This window comes from Enhydra lutris, unplaced genomic scaffold, assembly GCF_002288905.1.
Source record: "Enhydra lutris kenyoni isolate GAN:26980312 unplaced genomic scaffold, ASM228890v2 scaffoldscaffold21, whole genome shotgun sequence".
NCBI classification, from domain to species: domain Eukaryota; kingdom Metazoa; phylum Chordata; class Mammalia; order Carnivora; family Mustelidae; genus Enhydra; species Enhydra lutris.
This window is the reverse complement of record NW_019154105.1, coordinates 12,629,666-12,649,011: the sequence shown is the minus strand read 5'-3', so window position 1 is coordinate 12,649,011 and position 19,346 is coordinate 12,629,666. Positions and strand designations below refer to the sequence as shown.

The 19,346-nt window shown below is 37.3% G+C and overlaps 1 protein-coding gene across 5 annotated transcripts in view; it reads left to right on the top strand.

Moving 5' to 3' along the window:
- The first annotated feature begins 6,276 nt into the window (after positions 1 to 6,276).
- LOC111149053 (YTH domain containing 1) overlaps positions 6,277 to 19,346 on the top strand; it is a 32,736-nt gene continuing 19,666 nt past the window's right edge. For 3 of the 5 annotated variants that reach the window (XM_022505959.1, XM_022505958.1, XM_022505956.1), the window contains exons 1-4: positions 6,277 to 6,628; positions 16,429 to 16,530; positions 16,886 to 17,214; positions 17,334 to 17,766. In XM_022505959.1, the coding sequence (XP_022361667.1) occupies positions 6,601 to 6,628; positions 16,429 to 16,530; positions 16,886 to 17,214; positions 17,334 to 17,766 (892 nt within the window). In that variant the 5' untranslated portion in view covers positions 6,277 to 6,600. Of the gene's footprint in view, positions 6,629 to 16,358; positions 16,531 to 16,885; positions 17,215 to 17,333; positions 17,767 to 19,346 lie in introns of those variants that run through there. The other 2 variants (XM_022505957.1, XM_022505955.1) reach the window with 1 other exon arrangement.

The following is a 19,346-nucleotide window of genomic DNA, read 5'->3' as shown; positions in this document are numbered from 1 at the left end:
CTGGAGTAAGGACACTGGTATTCTGGGGCTGTCCTTGGTTTCTACACACATCTCCAAACACACTCATTGGAGCATTTGGGCTTCAACATAGGAATTTGGGGGAACACAGTTCTATCCATAGCACTACACTAGGCTAGAATGAGCAAATTAAGGGTGGGATTACCGGAATCCAGATAGGATAGCTGTATAGTGTTGACTGCTAGGAATTGGGCCATAGATAGAGGGACAGGGTAACACTACAGGGAGGGAATTGTGAAAATCAACAGTTAACCCTCACTTTCCTCCTACTTTCAGATCTGCTTGTGCTTCCCATTGTTTGATCTCAACCAAAGCCATGGAAGGGAACCAATTGGGTAGTGTATATGCATCAGCTTTCTAAGGTTCAGAGCAGGGTGAAGTGTGTGAAAAGTGAATGGGTCAAGGCAACCAGGCATTTATAGCACATTTGTACACCAAGATGCTATCAAGAGAAGGAACAGAGGGGAAAAAAGCAAAAAACCCTAAAAGACTAAGCATTTACTTAAAAGAAACTGACCTACTCAGTAAAATAAAGATAACAGTAATTTCTCATGGGGTTGTTAGATGGATTAAGTGAGGTAAAATATAGCCAGCATTCGGGGATTGTTAGATGGATTAAATTAGATAAAATATAGCCAGCATTTAAAACATTCAGATTGACTAAGTGAGTTAAAATATAGCTGGCATTCAGAGTACTTACACAGAATCAGTACTCAGTAAATGGCAGTTACTGATATTATTGAGAAGTAAGCCAGAATTCTTTAATATCCTAGGAGTAGATAATTATTTCTTAAAAGCTGTGCAAAACTTTGTTTTTTTTAAATACTTATATTTTGAAAATCTGTTTCCTACTTTGAGAATTAAACCAATATAATTTTGTTAAAGGAGGCAAGGCTGCCTTCTGTGGTACACAAAAAAACTAAAGGAAACTTGATATCTTGATGCAGAAGAAAAGGTTAAGTACCTGGTTTCAAATCAGAAGATTAATACATTTCCAAATGTAAGAATACTTGGTAATATTTAAACAGAATTCACACTTTTATTGACTTTTTTCAATTTAAAAAGTTACTTGTTGTTATATTAAATATTTAACTCACAAGCTGGGAGTGCAGTTTAAGTGAGATAATATATGTGAAAGAGAAGTTCTAAGTAAATGTGCCAAATGATTATTGTTAAGACTACATAATATGCTAAATTGTGCAAGCAGAAACTCTGTTGAGCACCAAGTACTCTGCTCCATTACACTCAACAGTTCAGCAATATTTGCTGCAGTATAGTTAATGTGCTCCTTCCTCATTCTTTGGCAGTTCTGGAAAAGTTTCAAGCAATTTGTTACCAGAAAGGACCTAGTCTTCCTAGGAACCAGACATGAATTCAGTCTGATTCCAGAAGGCGGTGCAGAATACATATTTAAATATGTTTAATGATTACCATCAAGTAATCCTTATAAAATACTTCAGATGGGTTGAGGACATTCCCTCTCTAACCTCTTGTGTTATTTTATTTTAATTAAGATTTTATTTATTAATTTGACAGACAGAGATCACAAGTAGGCAGAGAAGCAGGCAGAGAGAGGAGGAAGCAGGCTCCCTGCTGAGCAGAGAGCCCGATGCGATGCGGGGCTTGATCCCAGGGTTAAAAAGATCTCATCCTTAGGAGGCATGAGTGCCTCATTCAGTTACTGCTTACTCTGATAGGATAATCATGGGTTGGGGAAAACGGCATTTTGAGATCACCTCATTTTTTTTTTTTTTTGGCTGTTTCTCTTGCTTTTTCTTTAAAATTATTAAAGAAAATCTCAAATATATTTAAGAAAGTAGAGAGGAGAGTATGTCTGTCCATGTAGGCATCACCCATTTTCAACTCATAAGCAGGTGTGTTTCATAGCTAACCCTCACCTATAACTCCTGCCTTACCTATTTTATTTTGAAGAAAATCCTATAGACTGTTTCATTTCATCTGTAAATATTTTAGTATGTGTCGTGAAACTATAAGAATTATTTTTTAAATATAACTTACAACTAAAAATAATCAATAGCAAGTTTTAAAAATCATCAGATATTCAGTTTTTGAAGTCTGTTGATAGGTATATGTGAGAATGAGTATGTGTTTGTGTCTGTACTCATGAATTCAAATCAGTATCTAAATAAGGTCCAAGGTCCTAGTTTCATAGAGCTGCTATAACAAAGTACAACAGTTGACTTAAAGCAATAGAAATTTATTCTCATAGTTCTGGAGGCTAGAAGTCTGAAATCAAGGAGTGGACAGGGTCATGCTTCTTCTGAAACCTATAGCGGAGAATCTTTCTTTGGCTTTCTTAGCTTCTGGCTTTTGCCCGTTATCCTTGGAGTTCCTTGGCTATATCACAGCATCCCTGGCCTCTACCTACTATGAGCTACTAGTACTTCCTCTGTTGGGCCAACTATAAATTTCTCCAAAAATTGCCTGATGTCCCCAGGGGGCAGAATTATCCCTTGTTGAAAACCACTGACAAATGTTTTCCTGGGTTTAGTGTTTTGGCAAGATTATTTCACAGATAATGTTATGTATTTCCATTAAGATGCACATAAAATCTGATTCTCTTTCTGATATATAAATTAGCAACCTTTAATAATCATTGCCTTGATCTGTACTTCATTAATAGCTGTAAAATGGCAATGTCCTAGTTTTATCACGCTCCACCCTGGCCATGTATTAGCTGAAATACTTCCATAAAGAAACTTTCTTTCATTGACTATTTGCTTGGTAACCCTGAGATACAGTTCTAACTGGAAACCCAAGATCTATGATGATTTTTGTTTACCAGTTTTCAAAATAACTTCTTCCCTAGCATCATCCAAAGAAGACGGATTTTTTTTTAACTATTATGGAATTTATGGATTGAAACATAATCCAATGCAGATTTATCTTTACAGATGCTCAGAGTGTCTCATATTTGGCTAGTGGGAGCCACTTTAGTTAGCAACTCTTCTGAGTCATTTTGACAGGATCCTAGCATTCTTTCATCATTGCTTTCTGGTATGACAAGATGTCCTAGGTTCATATTGTATTTTTGCTTTCCCTGTATCAATATTCTTTAAGATTTGGGGCAGAGTATTCTTTACTCCTCACTCTATATAACCCTTCCAGGGAAAAAGATTCCAACTACCTTCCCCCTGACACCCTCCAGAATCCACGCACTTGATACATAGACACTTCAATCGGTAATATTGGCCAGGGTTAAGGCAACTGAGAGGGGTGATGAAGGCCATGTTTGGTTAAAAGCATTACAGTTCAACAAAAGCACACAGACCCTGTGTTGGTTCAAGATCAGTAGGCACCAATTTGCAACCTGTGTTATATAACCTAGTCCTGACCTGATTTAATGTTGAATAGTGTGAAAAATATGTTTCAGAGACTCCAGATTTTATTGTCTTCCTCTGAGGAGTGCTGATCACTTTGAATTTGTGTATGCTTGGTTTTAAATTTTACAGGCATGAATCTGTACAGGGGCCCTCCATTCCTGTCCTCCAGTGGGTTCAACCTCACAATTCTGCCTCTTTTAAAAATCTCACACTGCTTTTGTTTTAGGCTAGGTCCTGATTAGGCCCTTACTCCTAAGATAGGGCCTGTCCGTCGAATACTACCTCAGTCATTTGCCTTGTCGTTATCTGGGCTCCAGCTCACTGGCATTCACCTTACGTTCTTCTTCTTCTTCTTCTTCTTTTTTTTTTTTTAATATTTTGACTTTTTTTTTCTAAAGATTTTATTTACTTATTAGAGAGATAGAGAGAGACCACAAGTAGGCAGAGCAGCAGGCAGAGGAAGAGGGAGAAGCAGGCTCCCTGCTGAGCAGGGAGCCCGATGTGGGGCTCAATCCCAGGACCCTGGGATCATGACTTGAGCCAACGGCAGCCGCTTAACCCACTGAGCCACCCAGCTGCCCCTTACATTCTTGACCATACCATGGCCTCTTTCTCCCTCAGAGCCTTTGTATGTGCTGTTCTCTGTCTGGAAGACTCTTACCTCCACCTTTTATTAGGTATCGTCTCAACTTCACCTCCTCAACAAGGCCTTTACTCATTTTTGCACTTAAAATCTCCCTTCCCCAACCCTGCCTCACCATAATAACCTCTTACTTGCTTCTTTCATGGACTTCATCATGATCTTTAATTTCTTTACTTATGCCTTATTTCCCCAACTTAATGTAGAAACTAGATCCTATACTAAATGAATTTTTTAACCCCAGAGCCTGTAATAATATTTGGACTGAATAGGAATTTAATAAATACTAGCTGCCTGAATTAATAAATGAGTAGAACATTATATAATGCTTTTCTCAATTCAGTCTTTTCTTACCTAACCATTGACTATCAACCTGAATTGAACCATGAGCAGCTTTGCCACCTAGGACCTTTTATTTTTTCTTGAAAAAGTCCTTCTGCCCACCATCTTTGCCCTTTCTTCCTTTCACCTAGACTGATAATAGTCTTTTAGTTCTCAAGTAGACTTAATTTTCCCTTCTCCAGAAAGCTTTTCTTGACTCTATTCTGAACCCCCCACCCCATGTCTGAGTGATGTGCCCCTGAAAGTTCCAATTACATTCTAAGTTTACTGGAGGCACTGTTAATCAGTTGGGTGGGGGCTGGAGGTAAACTGCCTGGCATTGAGCCATGTTACTAGTACTCCTGACCTTGGGCACTTTAATTTCATATTACTTCGCTTTCCCTTTATGTAAAATAAAGCTAGTTATAAAATCTAATTGGGTTTTTGGAAGATGAAATCAGACTGTATAGCTCAAACACTCAGAACAGCACCTGGCACACAGTAAAAACACACAATTTTCAGCTATTACTATTACACACGAATTTTCTGTTAACTTGTTTTATATATATATAGTAGATTTTAGTTATTTATTTGACAGACAGAGATCACAAGGTGGCAAAGAGGCAGGCAGAGAGAGAGGAAGGGAAGCAGTCTCTCCACTGAGCAGAGAGCCCTATGCAGGGCTGTATCCCAGGACCCTGGGTTCATGACCTGAGCCGAAGGAAGAGGCTTCAACCCACTGAGCCACCCAGGCGCCCCAACTTGTTTCATATATTATACTGGAAAAGTCCTTAAAGGAAGAAATACTGTTTTGTTAACTCTTCATTCTAAAGCATCTGATACATTGCAGAGTTTTATATTACCTGTTTTTCTTTCCCCTTTTTCCTGCAGGCCCTCCTTAAACTCTTTCCACTGATTTTAGCTTGGTCTCAACTTGTTAGAATGGCCAGCACACTCTAGACTGTCTTCTTTTTATAACAGTGCTACTTTTCTCCCCTTCAAAATCTCCGTCCCTTTTAAACGCAGTTAGGAGGGGTACCTGGGTGGCTCGGTTGGTTAAATCTGCCCTCAGCTCCCGGGATGGAGCTTCGCATCAGGCCTCGCATCGTTTCTCTTTTTCCCTCTGTGATCTGTCTCATTCTCTCTCTCTCAAATAAGTAAAATCTTAAAAAAAAAATATTAAACTCAGTTTTGGAACAGTGAAGCAAAATGACCTTTTCAGTCCCTTGGATAATGAACTTCCTGAAAGTTTCCTTGCAGATTTTACCATATTATGTAGTTAAATAATTTTGGTCATTTCTGTAGTTTCAATTTCTCAATAGTCTATTTAAATCAACTGTGTACCCCAGCCCCTCGATGAATTTTTAAATCAAATTTGCCATTATATTAATTACAAAGCTATACTACAATTCAACATAACTAATTCCCCCAGTTAACAAAACTAGTAGGAGAGCGGGTTCCTTCCCGCGCTGCCTTTGGCTAAGCCTAGGGCAGAATTAAGAAAGTGTGTCTGGCGACCCGAGTACAAAGCGGCGGCTGCAAAGGGACGGACCCAGGCTAAATCTCCGGTTTGCAGAATCGGATTAAAAGCTCCGCGAAACAATCGGAAGCATTTTTGCGCTAAGGTCCGTCACTAGGCTTTTCAGGTGAGAAAACGGAGCCACCCGAGTGTACGCGCCTCGGCCGGCAGCCCAGCAAGTTACAACTCCGTCCATCCAATCACTGAAAATAAGACTCAAGCCCGAGGACATCCGGGCTGTGGGAGACAGAGCGACGTGCTGACGTTATCACGTTTCCCTTGACCGCCCTGCTTCTCCGGCCCGCTTCCCCGGCCCGCTTCCCCGCCCCTCTCCGCACTGTGACGCTCCCACGGAGGAACGAAGCGTAAACAGCGCAGGGCATTTCGGGAGCGGGATTGTTTCGCGCAGGAAGCAGGCTCCATTTTAGCGCCGCCCGCCGTCGCCATCTGTTTCCCTTCCCTCCCCCTTACCCCCTCCCGTCCCCAAACCCCAACGAGAAGGCTGGGCCTAGGGCACCAGAAAGGTTGCAGTGAAAGGAGGAAAGGAGAAAAGGGAGAAAGGGAAGAAGCGGGAGGAAAAAGGGTGAGTCGAGAAGGGTGAGCGGTAGAGGCCAAGGTGTGAAGCGCGCAGCCCAGCGGCCGGACTGACGGACGTGCCCGTGCTACGGCTGCCGCGGCTGCGGCGCCCGCGCGAGTCGCTTCGAAGCGGCGGCGGCGGCGGCAGCAGCAGCAGCAGCAGCGGAAACAGGAGGGGAGCAATGGCGGCCGACAGCCGGGAGGAGAAAGGTTAGTGCGGAGAAAGGTGACGGGTGGAGGCGACGCTCCGGAGTGGGTCGATGGAGCCGTAGTCGTTGTTGCGGGGTGGGGGTTGGGGAGGTTATCTTGTCCCGCGCGGAGCCGATCCCACCCGAGACACTTGGACTCACTGGAAGAAACCGGGCCTGTCTTGCGTCCTCGATCTCCATTTGACCTAGCTCTTCATTTCGCCTAGGGTTGGTTTCCGTGTGTGTGTTATGTTTTTTGTTTGTTTGTTTGTTTTTTGTTTTTTTTAAATCCTATTCCCCCTCTTCACTTTACGTTTAGCAGTCCTGGGCGCGGCTGAGAGGGCCTGCTCTGAGTGGCAGACCCTTAGGTTCATTTCCTGGTAGGATTATGCGGATGTAATGCGTATTTTCAGAACGACTCTTTTATTTTAGGCAAAATTTCGAAAACCCTTAAAGCTGCGATCAAAACGATGGCAGTTTAGTAAGTGACCGTATTTAAGAAGTTGTACAAGTGGATTAGTAATCTCGAGAAATATCTACAAGTAATTTATGGCTCTTCCTGTTAAATAGGCAAAATGGCAAGAATTGCCCATTTAGTTCCTCGAATACTTATTTTGGAAAACATGATGTTTGAAAAGATACTTACATGTTTTAGGCACAAATAATCCTGGCCACTGTTGTGATAGAAACACATTGTGCTAGCACCCAGAGGGTACAACCGGGAACCAACGGGTGTAATTTATAGAGAGCTGGAGGTATAACATTACAGTGAAATACAGGAAGAACTGATGTTCGCGGAATGGAATGTCATGTCTTTTGAAATACCGACCTCCCAGGCCTTACAGATATTAATGAATATCCTGGATCATTATCGGTCTGGAGAGCAGGCTCGATTTCATGTTGCCTTAGGGTCTTTTCTAACTTTAAGCATATCCCTGATAGTTTTGGAAAGGTTATAGTTGATAAAAATATGGCACAGCTGCTGCCCTGTATCTCAGAAGCCTACTCTTCTGTGTGGTTAATTAACTTGGGGGTGGAGGGATTTGTTAAATGGATTCTAGGGTCAAGTTGCATTAGGCCTGTATCTCTTTTTCTCCTTAAGAGAAAGAAGCGTTTTCATGCTTTAGGATAGGGACAAGCTTGGAAAGTGGTGTGTATGGGAATATGTTTAAGCAATTAATTCAATGATTAGATTGTAGTACTTAATTTACCTTCCTTAAATCTTAACCCCCCCTCAAATTTTGAGAAGCACAAAAGGGTTGTAAACTTCAGGTTGCATGATGTTAGTGACAAAAATAAACTTTTTAATTAGTAGTAAAGTCAGTTATTAAAATAGATGATTTTAATCAAAAATTAATTGTCTACACTTAATTGTATCAGAGTGTAATCTCTGAGCTGTGTGTATGGGTGGTGGTTGTGGTGGGTGGGGTAAACCAAATACAAAATGAGTAAAAGTTAAGTACTTCCCAGGAGTTCATTGTTAAAACGAACATAGTTGTTAAGTCAGTAATAGGCACATACATTGTGGAAGAAAAATAGGTTATGTTTTAAAAATTGTTTTAGAAATGGAAGTAGTGATGAAAATGCAGTCCAAATACATAAACTCTGTTACTGTTCTGAGGGGCTTACAGTGCCACCTATTATTAATACTTAGGATAAGTCGTCAGCTTCTGAAATAGCTCACATTTGTGTAGTTTTAAAAACTTAATTTCATTTCTGTAGTTTAACTTATATCTATTTTAAAACCTCTGATATAAGTGCTTATTTTTATAGTTTAGATCAAAGATTGTCTCTGGTTTACTGGGAAGTCTAGCAAATAGAAACCTACTGGAATTGCTGATGGCGTAATGAGAAGATTGCTAGAATAATTCATTTTATAAATAAGGAAACTGAGGTCCAGGATGTCTCACTTTGTTGATCATGATCACTCAGCTAGAATAATAACCAGGATTAGAATACCTCATTCCCTCTTCCTTCTCCTATTTCAACAAGGAAAAGTGGGAAGTGAAGTACTTATTAGTTATCTTATACAAAACATTATGAAATTATAAAGTTAAGCCCTGTAACAATATTAGACTTGTCACAGGTCTTAAATGATTTCATGAATGATGTAGAATCTTGTTAAGAAATGAATTTAAATTGCAGAAATCTGCTGTTGGTCACAGAACAGTTAAAAGACTAGGTAATAGAGTCCTTGGATTATTGGGATTTGCACATTAATTGTATAATAAACATTAACTTCTATAATGCGTCTGTAATACCCTTACTGAAGCCTATGTAGACGCTGAAGCCTATGTAAATTGCCAGCTCTCTCTGATTCTAGTGGTGATTAAATGTCCAAAAGTGAATTTAAAAGAGACTGCAACGTTGGTGGTGTTAACTGTTAGTTTTTCTATATGAGGTATACATATCTTTTCTACTTTAAATGCCTTCTATTCATTTTATTTCTTATGCACTTAGGAAGTTCTTTCTGAAAGAGTGTGAAAATTTAATATATCCAAAATGAGGATAATGAGTTACCACTTTCATAAGTAATATGTTTTCTGCATTATCAGACTGAAAGCTCTATCAGGGCCCGCAGTGTGTGTCTCTCTTGTTCACCAGGTTCTTTGTGACAGTTAATCATGACTCAGTGCCTTGAAAAAAGGACTTCAAGGTTGGACTTCATTGGTAACTAACTGGCATTTGCTGTTGCTATCCAAAGCTAAGAGTTTTCTCAGTTTAAATTGTATATGTACACACACAGTCGTATAGGCAAGTACATAGTATAGCCCTCACTGTAGTAGGGCCTTAGAAAAAGTTGACTTCCTAGGTCCACTTTAATTAGGGCTTTAGAAAGCATAGAATATATATTTGATATTCCATTATATTTGTTTCACCGATAATAGAAATAGGATCAAAAATTTAAAATGCTGCCCTTAGACTTCAAATTGTATGCTTATTGGAGAACAGCAAATTGTGTGGGATGGGAAGTGCAAGTCTCTACACTTCAATTTAGAGGGATGGCAGTTAGGAATGACAAAACAGTAGCTGAGATTGATCTAACCTAAAATATAACAGAAGGGGAGGTTCCAGGAATTCTTGCTTCTTGTCAGAGTCCATTAAAACTACATTAAATGCGTTAAAATAAAAGATATAATAATGTACTTTGGTGTTCTGTAAAACAGAATGGCAGTATATTTAACTGCCAGGTTTTCTTTGTTTGGCTATTCTAGGTCTCACTTTGTTAAGCTGGACCCTCAAATAAATAATACTTTCTATCTCCTGACCCAGAAGCTTTCAGGTTCTAAACAATGAACTGTGTCTCAGATAAAGGCTAGTTTTCTACACTGCTATCCTGGAAGTTAAGATTTGTGGCCTCCGTGGGCCAGGAATTTGAAGATTAAAGAGTAATTCTGGTATAGTGCAAAGAGCATTAAATTTAGATTCATAGTTGTAAGATTTTAGTGAAGTCACTTCAATTCTGTGGGCTTCATTCTGGCATTCTTGTTATATACTTAACCCGATGGTTCAAGTACTTTGAAAGCTAGTTAGATTTCCAGTTTCCTAAGATTATCTAAAACAAAAAAAATCCCCCAATAGAACAATTAAAAAAAAAAAAAAAGCCTTGTTATTCCTAACATCTTGACAGGTTTTGAATAAGCTCTGAAGACAGTGATTCTTTTTATTTTCTTGTTTTGCCTCCTATGCCCCTGGATCTTTACCTTTGTTTCAAAACTCAGTTTGCTATTAATTTGAGATGACAAATAAGATTGTGCTAGTTTGCATTAGTGATGATAGTGAAGGTCTTTTTATATCAATATTGTGAGCACAAAACATTCACAGATTGCACTTACACAGAAGACTCAAGCTGTAGCAACAACCTGCATTTTTGTTTTGTTTTTGAGGCAGTGTTTAATAAATCAGTCAATTCCAAATAAAAATCTGAATTTGGGAATCCTTTTGAAACTTGGACGATGGGACAATATAGTGCTCGGGTTTTGCTAAGGTAGTTAGTTAAACCATTAGAGTCGTGTAGGATTGTCCTCTTTACCATTTCTACTCTTTCACAAAGTATCATGTATACTAAACTTCTTTGCAGTTATTTAACATTGTTTTTCAGGAATTATAGGCTTACATGCATACTAGGGTCAGGCAGATTAAAGTCCTTGTTCAATAGTTAATGGTAGGTATTATGTTAAAAAAAAAAAGTATAAGAGATGGAATGGTCTGTATGTAGGCAGTATTTGTAAATACACGTTTACCAGGCATAAACCCAGATTGTCTCTTGCAAAACCATGGCATATATTACCTTCTCTGTATTAGGACTGCTCCTGCTGGTTGCTTTCAGATGAGAATCTGGTTCCTTAATGACCAAATAGTCCTTTTAAAAAATGCAAGGTGTGCATTTTTGTATTGGATCCTTGGAGTTTCTACAACTGTGTCCAAGAGCTAGATTCCCATCATCTAGATTGTTAGGGTATAACTTTTGGATGAATTTTTATTTTAGCTATAAGAAGAAATACTGTTTAATGAATAATTTTGTGTTTCATTTGAGCTAATTCATTGTGACAAAATTCATTTTGGTGTGGCATCCTTAGTTTTTTAATTTTTTAAAATAATTTTCAAAAACTATTTTTAAAAAGGATTTTATTTACTTAAGAGCATGAGCTGGAGGGAGAGGGAGAAGCCGACTCCCTGCTGAGCGGGGAGCCTGATGTAGGACTTGATCCCAGGACCCCTGAATCATGACCTGAGCCGAAGGCAGACATTTAAGCGACAAATTGAGCCACCCAGGAGCCACAATATTGTATTCTTTATATAGACTTAATCCAAAAACTACGTGAAGTGCTTTATCTCATAGAAATATTACAGCAGAGTTATTTTTGTAGTACGTGAATTTTATGTTCATAGAATTCTTTTTAATCTGGCATTTGCTAACCTTTGTTTTTTATCGTTAATATTCTTAGGTTGGGGTGCTGCTGTCAAGCTACTATGAAGGAATCGAATATCTAAAATATACATAATAATAAATTAATAGAATATACGGTGTGTATTTTTAGGATGAAGAGTGATTTAAATTCCTTTATTAAAAATAAAGTTTATTTGAAAAAATAAAATAAAAATTAAATTTATTAAGGTACTTTAAAGAAGGCCACACTAGAGAACTAGTGGGTATTATTTTAAATTACTTTTATTTTACTTAAATTACTTTTTTCCAAAAGGAATATGCCAGTGATGATTAGTCTTCAGCAGCAGTAGCTTCTCAGAATATTAAAATAATATTTGCTTTCTTTATAATTCATTCTGGGTTGAAAAAATGAATTGAAATAAGTATAAAGTGTACTTTTTCTAGCCAATCAAAGAATTGGTCAGAGAAAGCAGCTTAAGTTAGCTTTATAACCCATTACTGTAAACTCTCACATTTTAAAACTGTATTTCGGTTTTTAAAAATACACCTTACATTTGTAATTAAAATCCTTAAGTTTAAACAGAACTAAGTAGATGGTGATAGCTTTGAAAACACCTACTAAGTATTTGATACTTCTCCATCTTTAGGTAGAGTTTTTGTCTCCTCTGTTGGAACCTGAGTAGACTTTTGTGATTGCCTCTGAATAAAATACTGAACTGAGCTTTTGCTTGGCATTTTCTCTTTCGGGGTGTACTTACTTAGTGCCCTAAGCCACCATGTAAAAAGTCTGCCTCCCCTGAAGCTGCCATGAGAGAGTGACCGCAGAAAGAAATGCTCTAGAAGCCTCAGCTGTATTGAGTCTTCCCCATGTAGGTGCCAGCCAGACGGGTGAATGAACAAGCCTTCAGGTGATTCTAGCCCTGCCCGTCATCTGACCTCAGCCACACGAGAGCTTCGCTGAGCACCAGAACTATAAGCAATAATAATAAATTATTGTATTGTTTTAGCCAATGTGTTTTGGGATGGCGTATTATATAGCAGTAGATATTAGAACATGTATATATTTGTTTGTTTATTTTTTTAAAAACGGATTTTTGTGTTCACCAGATTTTATGTATCATCTACCCTAGTCATTAACACAAAGTTCGTGGCAGGCAGGATTTATTAGAATTTGATAGTGATAGGGAAAGGCTTATAGGTTAAAAACTCATCAGGAGATTCAAATAACTGTGCTCCTGTTCCTTTCCCTGAACACTGATACTTTTATTCTAAATGCCTCTTATCAGAAGTGAAGAAACTGGAGCTCAGACTGGGACCTTCCTGAAGATAACTTAGGTCTTAAATGAAGACCTGGATTTTCTTCCAAATCCAGATCTTCTGTATATTATATTACAGTAAGGATAGGAGAGGTTTCAGTAATGGAGAAAAGTAATTTAAAATGTCATATATGTTAGGGGTTGGCAAACTTTGTAAAGGGTCAGATAGTACATAATTTTATTTTAGGCTTTGTGGACCACATAAGGGTTTGTCACATGTTCTTTGCACTGTGCCCCCCTCTCCACCCCCATACCCCCTGCTTTGAACACAGTCTTTAAGATACAGAAGCCATTCTTATCTTGCTGGTCAAATTAAGTCATAGGCTGAATTTGTTCTGCAGGTTTTTGTTTGCCAGTACTGTGATAAAAACAGGTAGGTTATTGGTCTAATGAAATAATATGGATAAAAATGTGTAAAACATCAAGTGAGGATGTAGTATTCTTATAGTAAATTTCAAGATGCTATAATGTCAGTCATACAGAGCTTTCTGGTGCATTAGTTTGAAATTTAGTGCCTGTGACTTTTTTATAATTTCTGTTTTTGTTGTTTCTCTTACACTTTGTTTAAAGGTTTTTCAAATGTTCCCCATCTAATTTAGTTCTAGATTTAGAAAACCTGGACTTGTAGGCTTGTATACCCATCTGTTTCTAGACACATGAATTTGGTCAGCTTGTACTTCTGAGCTCCTTTTTTTTTTTTAAATCTGTGAAGTAATGGATGATAAAACATACTTTAGTTGTTCCATGTAGGTATATAAATGATATAGGTGAAAGTGGTAAAATGTTGAAAAAAAAAGTAAGTATTGGTTAATATTTATTGTCTTAAAACTTTATAGCTGCTTTTAAAAAACTGCAGCCAGTCTCTACATTTGACTAATCAATTATTTGTTAAGGCTCTTTTAAACAATACCCTTTTTTAAAACTAGGGAAACTATAATTTAAACATGCCTGAAATTTAAATTGATTTAAATCAGCCTGCACAAATGTTTCATTCTGTGTTAGATTTAGCACATATAAAGTGTATAATTTTATGTAAATGTTTAGGCTTTTGGGTTGATATTTCTAATATAGAGCTAGTGATTTTATGAAAAGATTTGTGTAGCGCTGTGTTTACTTAATTGTTTCATTGTGATAGGGTTTTTTTTTGCTTTTTTTTGTTTGTTTTTTTTTGGCTCAGAAATGTAGTTGATTCTGTGAAGATCTGTTGGATCTACTTTTTTACTGACTAGAGAACTATTAGTAAAAATAAAAACAATCCGTATAATGTATATATTCATTTTAGAAAACCAGTGAAGTATACTGTTAACTACCCAAAGAAATCAACTGATATGCCGTTCCAGCATATGGAATGTTCTTTTTTTTTTTTTTTTCTTTTAAGATTTATTTATTTATTTGAGACAGATAGCATGCATGCATTGTTGGGGAGGAGCAGAGGGAGAGAATCTCTAAAGAACACACGCTTAGGGGCGCCTGGGTGGCTCAGTGGGTTAAGCCGCTGCCTTTGGCTCAGGTCATGATCTCAGGGTCCTGGGATCAAGTCCCACATCAGGCTCTCTGCTCGGCAGGGAGCCTGCTTCCCTCTCTCTCTCTCTCTCTCTCTCTCTCTGCCTGCCTCTCTGTCTACTTGTGATCTCTCTCTGTCAAATAAATAAATAAAAAACAACAAAAAAAAACACACGCTTAGCTTGGAGTCCAGCACAGGGCTCAATCCCATGACCTATGAGGTCATGACCTGAGCTGAAACCAGCTCTCAGAGAACTGAGCCACCTGGGTGCCCTTGGAAGTTCTTAAGCAGCAACGGTCTTTAATTCCAAACACTGAAGAAGATGTGTCCTTAAATAGCAGTTGTGTCTGATTCCAAATACTGAGATGTTACTTTTTCCATATCCCATGTACTCTTATCTTTCTTATACCTACAATAAGTATTTTAATTTTCTTCAGTCACTGATTTCTGTCCACCTTTGAAGATATTTTAGTCTCATTTATCCTGTTTATAGACCTCAGGTCAGATTAATCGCCCTTGTTATAATTTTGAATGGGCCTTGCTTTTTGGCTGGAGCCATAAATAAAATTATCCTATCTCATCAATGTTCATGACTTTACATTTCCCTTCACCATACTTTAAATTTGGAAAGATATTTTTGACACCAGAATACTTAATAATGTTCAAAGCATTTATCATTAGCTTTAATGTACATTTTAAAAAATATTTAATTTTTTAAAAAGATCTTATTTGAAAGCAAGTGAGCAGGAGAGCATGAGCATGAACAGGGGCAGAGGGAGAGGGAGAAGGAAGGAGCCCGACGTGGGGCTCTATCCCAGGACCCTGGGATCATGACCTGAGCCACAGGCAGACATTTAATTGACTGAGCCACCCAGGCACCCATATAATAAAAATCAATTTAAAGTAGTAAATAGACATGTATTTTTAGGATTTATTTTATCCTGTTGGATATGGTGGGAGTAAGGATACAGTGAGAAAACTGAGTTGCAGGTTTTTACCATCATTCAGTTTGTCGATTATAGTCAGCAGTTCTCTTGTCTGAACAAGTTAACATGTTTCATAGTTTATACCAGCATCCTGAAATGATTTCTGTGTAGGACAGATGTACTTTTTTTTTTTTTTTTTTTAAACTTTTAATGTTATTTTGATGTTTTTGGACAGAATAGAAAGGTTTTTTTACCTTTCAACCATATTCCACAAATAAATGTTAACTTTTCACCACATTGTTTTTCTTGGATTCAGTCTTCCCTAATTTTCTCTGTGAATATAAGCCTATGCAGGCACACTTTTTTCCCTGAACCATTTGTCAGTTGCAGACATGATACTTCTTTGTCCCTAAATACTTAAATATGTATTTCTTTAAGAATTAGGACTTTTACTTACTGATGGTACTATCAAAATTCAGGAAATTAACAGTGACATTTACTGTAATCTACAGACCTTACTACTAGCTTCCCAGTTAAGGTGTCTTATTCAGTTACCATGTCTTTTTATTCTCTTTCAGTCTGGAGTAATTTCTTACTGTTTGTAGTTCATGACTCTTCATTTTGGTTTATTTGATGTTTCTCACATTAAGGTTCAGAGTTTGCATTTTTGCATCCGAATATCTCAGAATTGTTGTGCATCATGCCAGGTGGTCTTTGATATTGATTTGGCTGTGGTTAAGTTGGAATCTTTCATGTTTCTCCATTGTAAAATATTTTTTTTTCTTGATACTAAGTATCTTGAGGTGTACACAGTCCTTGGTAAGTGTGTGTTGATGTTACACACTTGTATTTCCTAATTTTTTGTGCACATTTTAAAGCAAGTAGAAAAATTAGATATTAGAAAATGAGATACAGTTAAAGAAATTCTTAACATTTTCTTTTTGTACTCCAGTATATGCTTTTATATCCTGTGGGGTGGGTATATTCTACTCCTGGCTTTGTAGACGAGAGGTCTATATCATGTCCTTTACTTTGTATGGTTTTACAGAATTAGTCTTGAGTCTTGATCCTGAAATAAAATGTCTTTGAGGGTTATGTTATCATGTATGTAGACCCAATGTAGTAGTCAAATATAAATGCTTAATGGTAATGATTTTTCCCTATTTTTAATTTTCTTGCTTTCAGATGGAGAACTTAATGTTCTAGATGATATTTTGACTGAAGTACCAGAACAGGATGATGAACTATATAATCCAGAGAGTGAACAAGATAAAAACGAGAAAAAGGGTATGTAATTTTTAAAAAATTTTGTTAAAATAAGTTTCAATAGAGATTTAATTTATTAAGAAAGTGACTTTGTATTTGTTCTTATTCGTTGAGTCTGTTAACACCAAAAGTACAGTCATAACAAACTGTGGTACCCAGTTCTTTATAAATAAAAGTGATCTATTTTTTTTTTCAATGTGTGAAATATCTCATACCTGAATTTATTCCAATATTTGCAAGCTTTTTTTTATGATTAACATTTCAGAAGACATTTTAAAGAAATGAGCCTTCGATATGTATTTTCTGTTAATCTTGGGTGAAACAGATAGAATGCTTAGAATACATTTATATGCTTTCTTTAAATTGTATTTTTAAGGATCAAAAAGAAAAAGTGACCGAATGGAATCTACTGACCTCAAGCGACAAAAGCCTTCTGTTCATTCAAGGCAGTTGATTTCTAAGCCTCTGAGCTCATCTGCAAGCAATAACAAAAGAATAGTTAGTACTAAAGGCAAGTCAGTTGCAGAGTATAAAAATGAGGAATATCAAAGATCTGAAAGAAGCAAGCGTCTAGAAGCTGATCGAAAGATTCGTTTATCAAGCAATGCTTCTAGAGAACCTTATAAGAGTCAACCTGAAAAAACTTGTCTCCGGAAAAGAGATCCTGAAAGGAGGACCAAATCCCCTACGCCAGATGATTCTGAGGTAGTAAATGTTATTGCAGATGTAAAACAAAGCAGTTCTTTTTGAGGCTTTAGAACTGTTTATTCACTCTGACCTTTTCTGTTATATGACTGCTGATTCCCTTTTTCTTTAAACATCAGAGAATTGGGCTTGAAGTGGATAGACGTGCAAGCAGATCCAGCCAGTCTTCTAAGGAAGAAGTGAACTCTGAAGAGTATGGCTCTGACCATGAGACTGGCAGCAGTGGTTCTTCTGATGAGCAAGGCAACAACACTGAGAATGAGGAGGAGGGGGTGGAAGATGTGGAGGAAGATGAAGAGGTAGAAGAAGATGCAGAGGAAGATGAAGAAGTGGATGAAGATGGAGAAGAGGAGGAGGAGGAGGAAGAGGAGGAGGAGGAGGAGGAGGAGGAAGAAGAAGAGGAGGAAGAAGAAGAATATGAACAGGATGAGAGAGACCAGAAGGAAGAGGGAAATGATTATGATACTCGAAGTGAAGCTAGCGACTCTGATTCTGAATCCGTTTCTTTCACAGATGGATCTGTCAGATCTGGTTCAGGCACAGATGGATCAGGTACTACTTTTTGTATTTATAAGTTTGTCTTTTAAATTAAAAAAAAGACAAACTTTTTTTTTTAAAGACAGATTTATTTCTGAACATGTTTAAATTGAATTATAAAATATTTTGAGATGTGGGGTGTTAATAAGATTGTCTTGTGTTTTGTACTTTTGAGTAATATAAATACATTTGAGATTTATATGTCTTAGTAAATGTGTTTCCCAGCTTCGAATTGATTGTATTCTAAATGAATACAAGTCTGATTATTTCTCTGTGTAGAAATGTATTTCAGATTTTAATGTTATAAATTCTTAGATTTCCATACTAGCCAACATCTTATTTAAACACTAATGTCTGGTGTACTTAAAGTATATTGATATGGAACCTGTCTACTAGGTACTATAGTTTTGCCATGTTAAATAAATGACTATAGATTTCTATCACATATGGTAGTAGAAATCTTAACAACTTTTTCTTTTTGGGAGTATACACTGTTTTTCCAATTCTGTACTTGTGGGTTGACTGACTTGGGCAGGATCTCCCAAAGGCCAGGTATAAAAGTACAAGAGGTGGAAAATAGGAGTTTAAGATTCTTGTGGGGTGATTGGTTAAGGGCTCTCTTGGGTTGTCATTCCTTCAATACTACATGTCCTACCATTTTATCCCTATCTGATCTACGAGATGTAAATAGAGGAATGCTAGGTAGTTGCAGTCATTAGGCTAAAGGTAGAGACCCTCTTTTGAGGGGAATTTGATAGTGTACAACAAGGAGAGGTCAGGGTACTTAAAAGATCCCTTGCCATTTTATGATGCTTATGCATGCTGTCATGGCTGCCTTCTGTCTGGATGTAGCCAGATCTGCTGTGTATTCTAAATGAACTAAATGTTGGAATAGTAAGATAAATAATGTTCTGTTATATAGGATCATTATAACTTCATTATTACAAAATTTTATCATTTTTTGGTACATTTTTAGTAAGTCATATTCTTAAAATTGTATAGGTGATAGAACAAATGGCCAGATATTTTCTGTTTTTAGAGATTGGTAACTAAAGTGCTTTCAACCTTTTGCTCACTGCAGTTCTAGTTTGAGCGTTCAGAGAGGATTTTAAAAGGGGTGAAAGATCTAAAATGAGTAGATGAGTAGTTGAGTTTGATAAAAAAACTTTGTGGAATCTTTTTTTTTTTTTTTTTTTTTAAGATTTTATCTATTAGAAATTAAGAGAGAGCACAAACGGGGTGGGAGCAGAGGGAGAGGGTGAAAGAGAAGCAGACCTCCCCTTGAGCAGAGAGCCTGATGGGGGTGCTCAGTCCCAGGACCCTGGGATCATGACCCAGTCCTAAAGCAGAGGCTTAATCGACTGAGCTATCCAGGCACCCCAAACTTTGTGGAATCTTTAATTGTACTTTCCCATCATACTTTTTGCAAACTGATGGGATTGTATATCTTTTATAATTATAGTAATGGATAAAGAACAAAAAGTGCATTTACAATATGAATGAAGGTTTACTTACTGTGATGAATGTGTTAAATATCCATGGGGTAGGGGAAATTCTATTTTAGGAATCTTCTTTTTGGTATCTGTGTTAGGAAC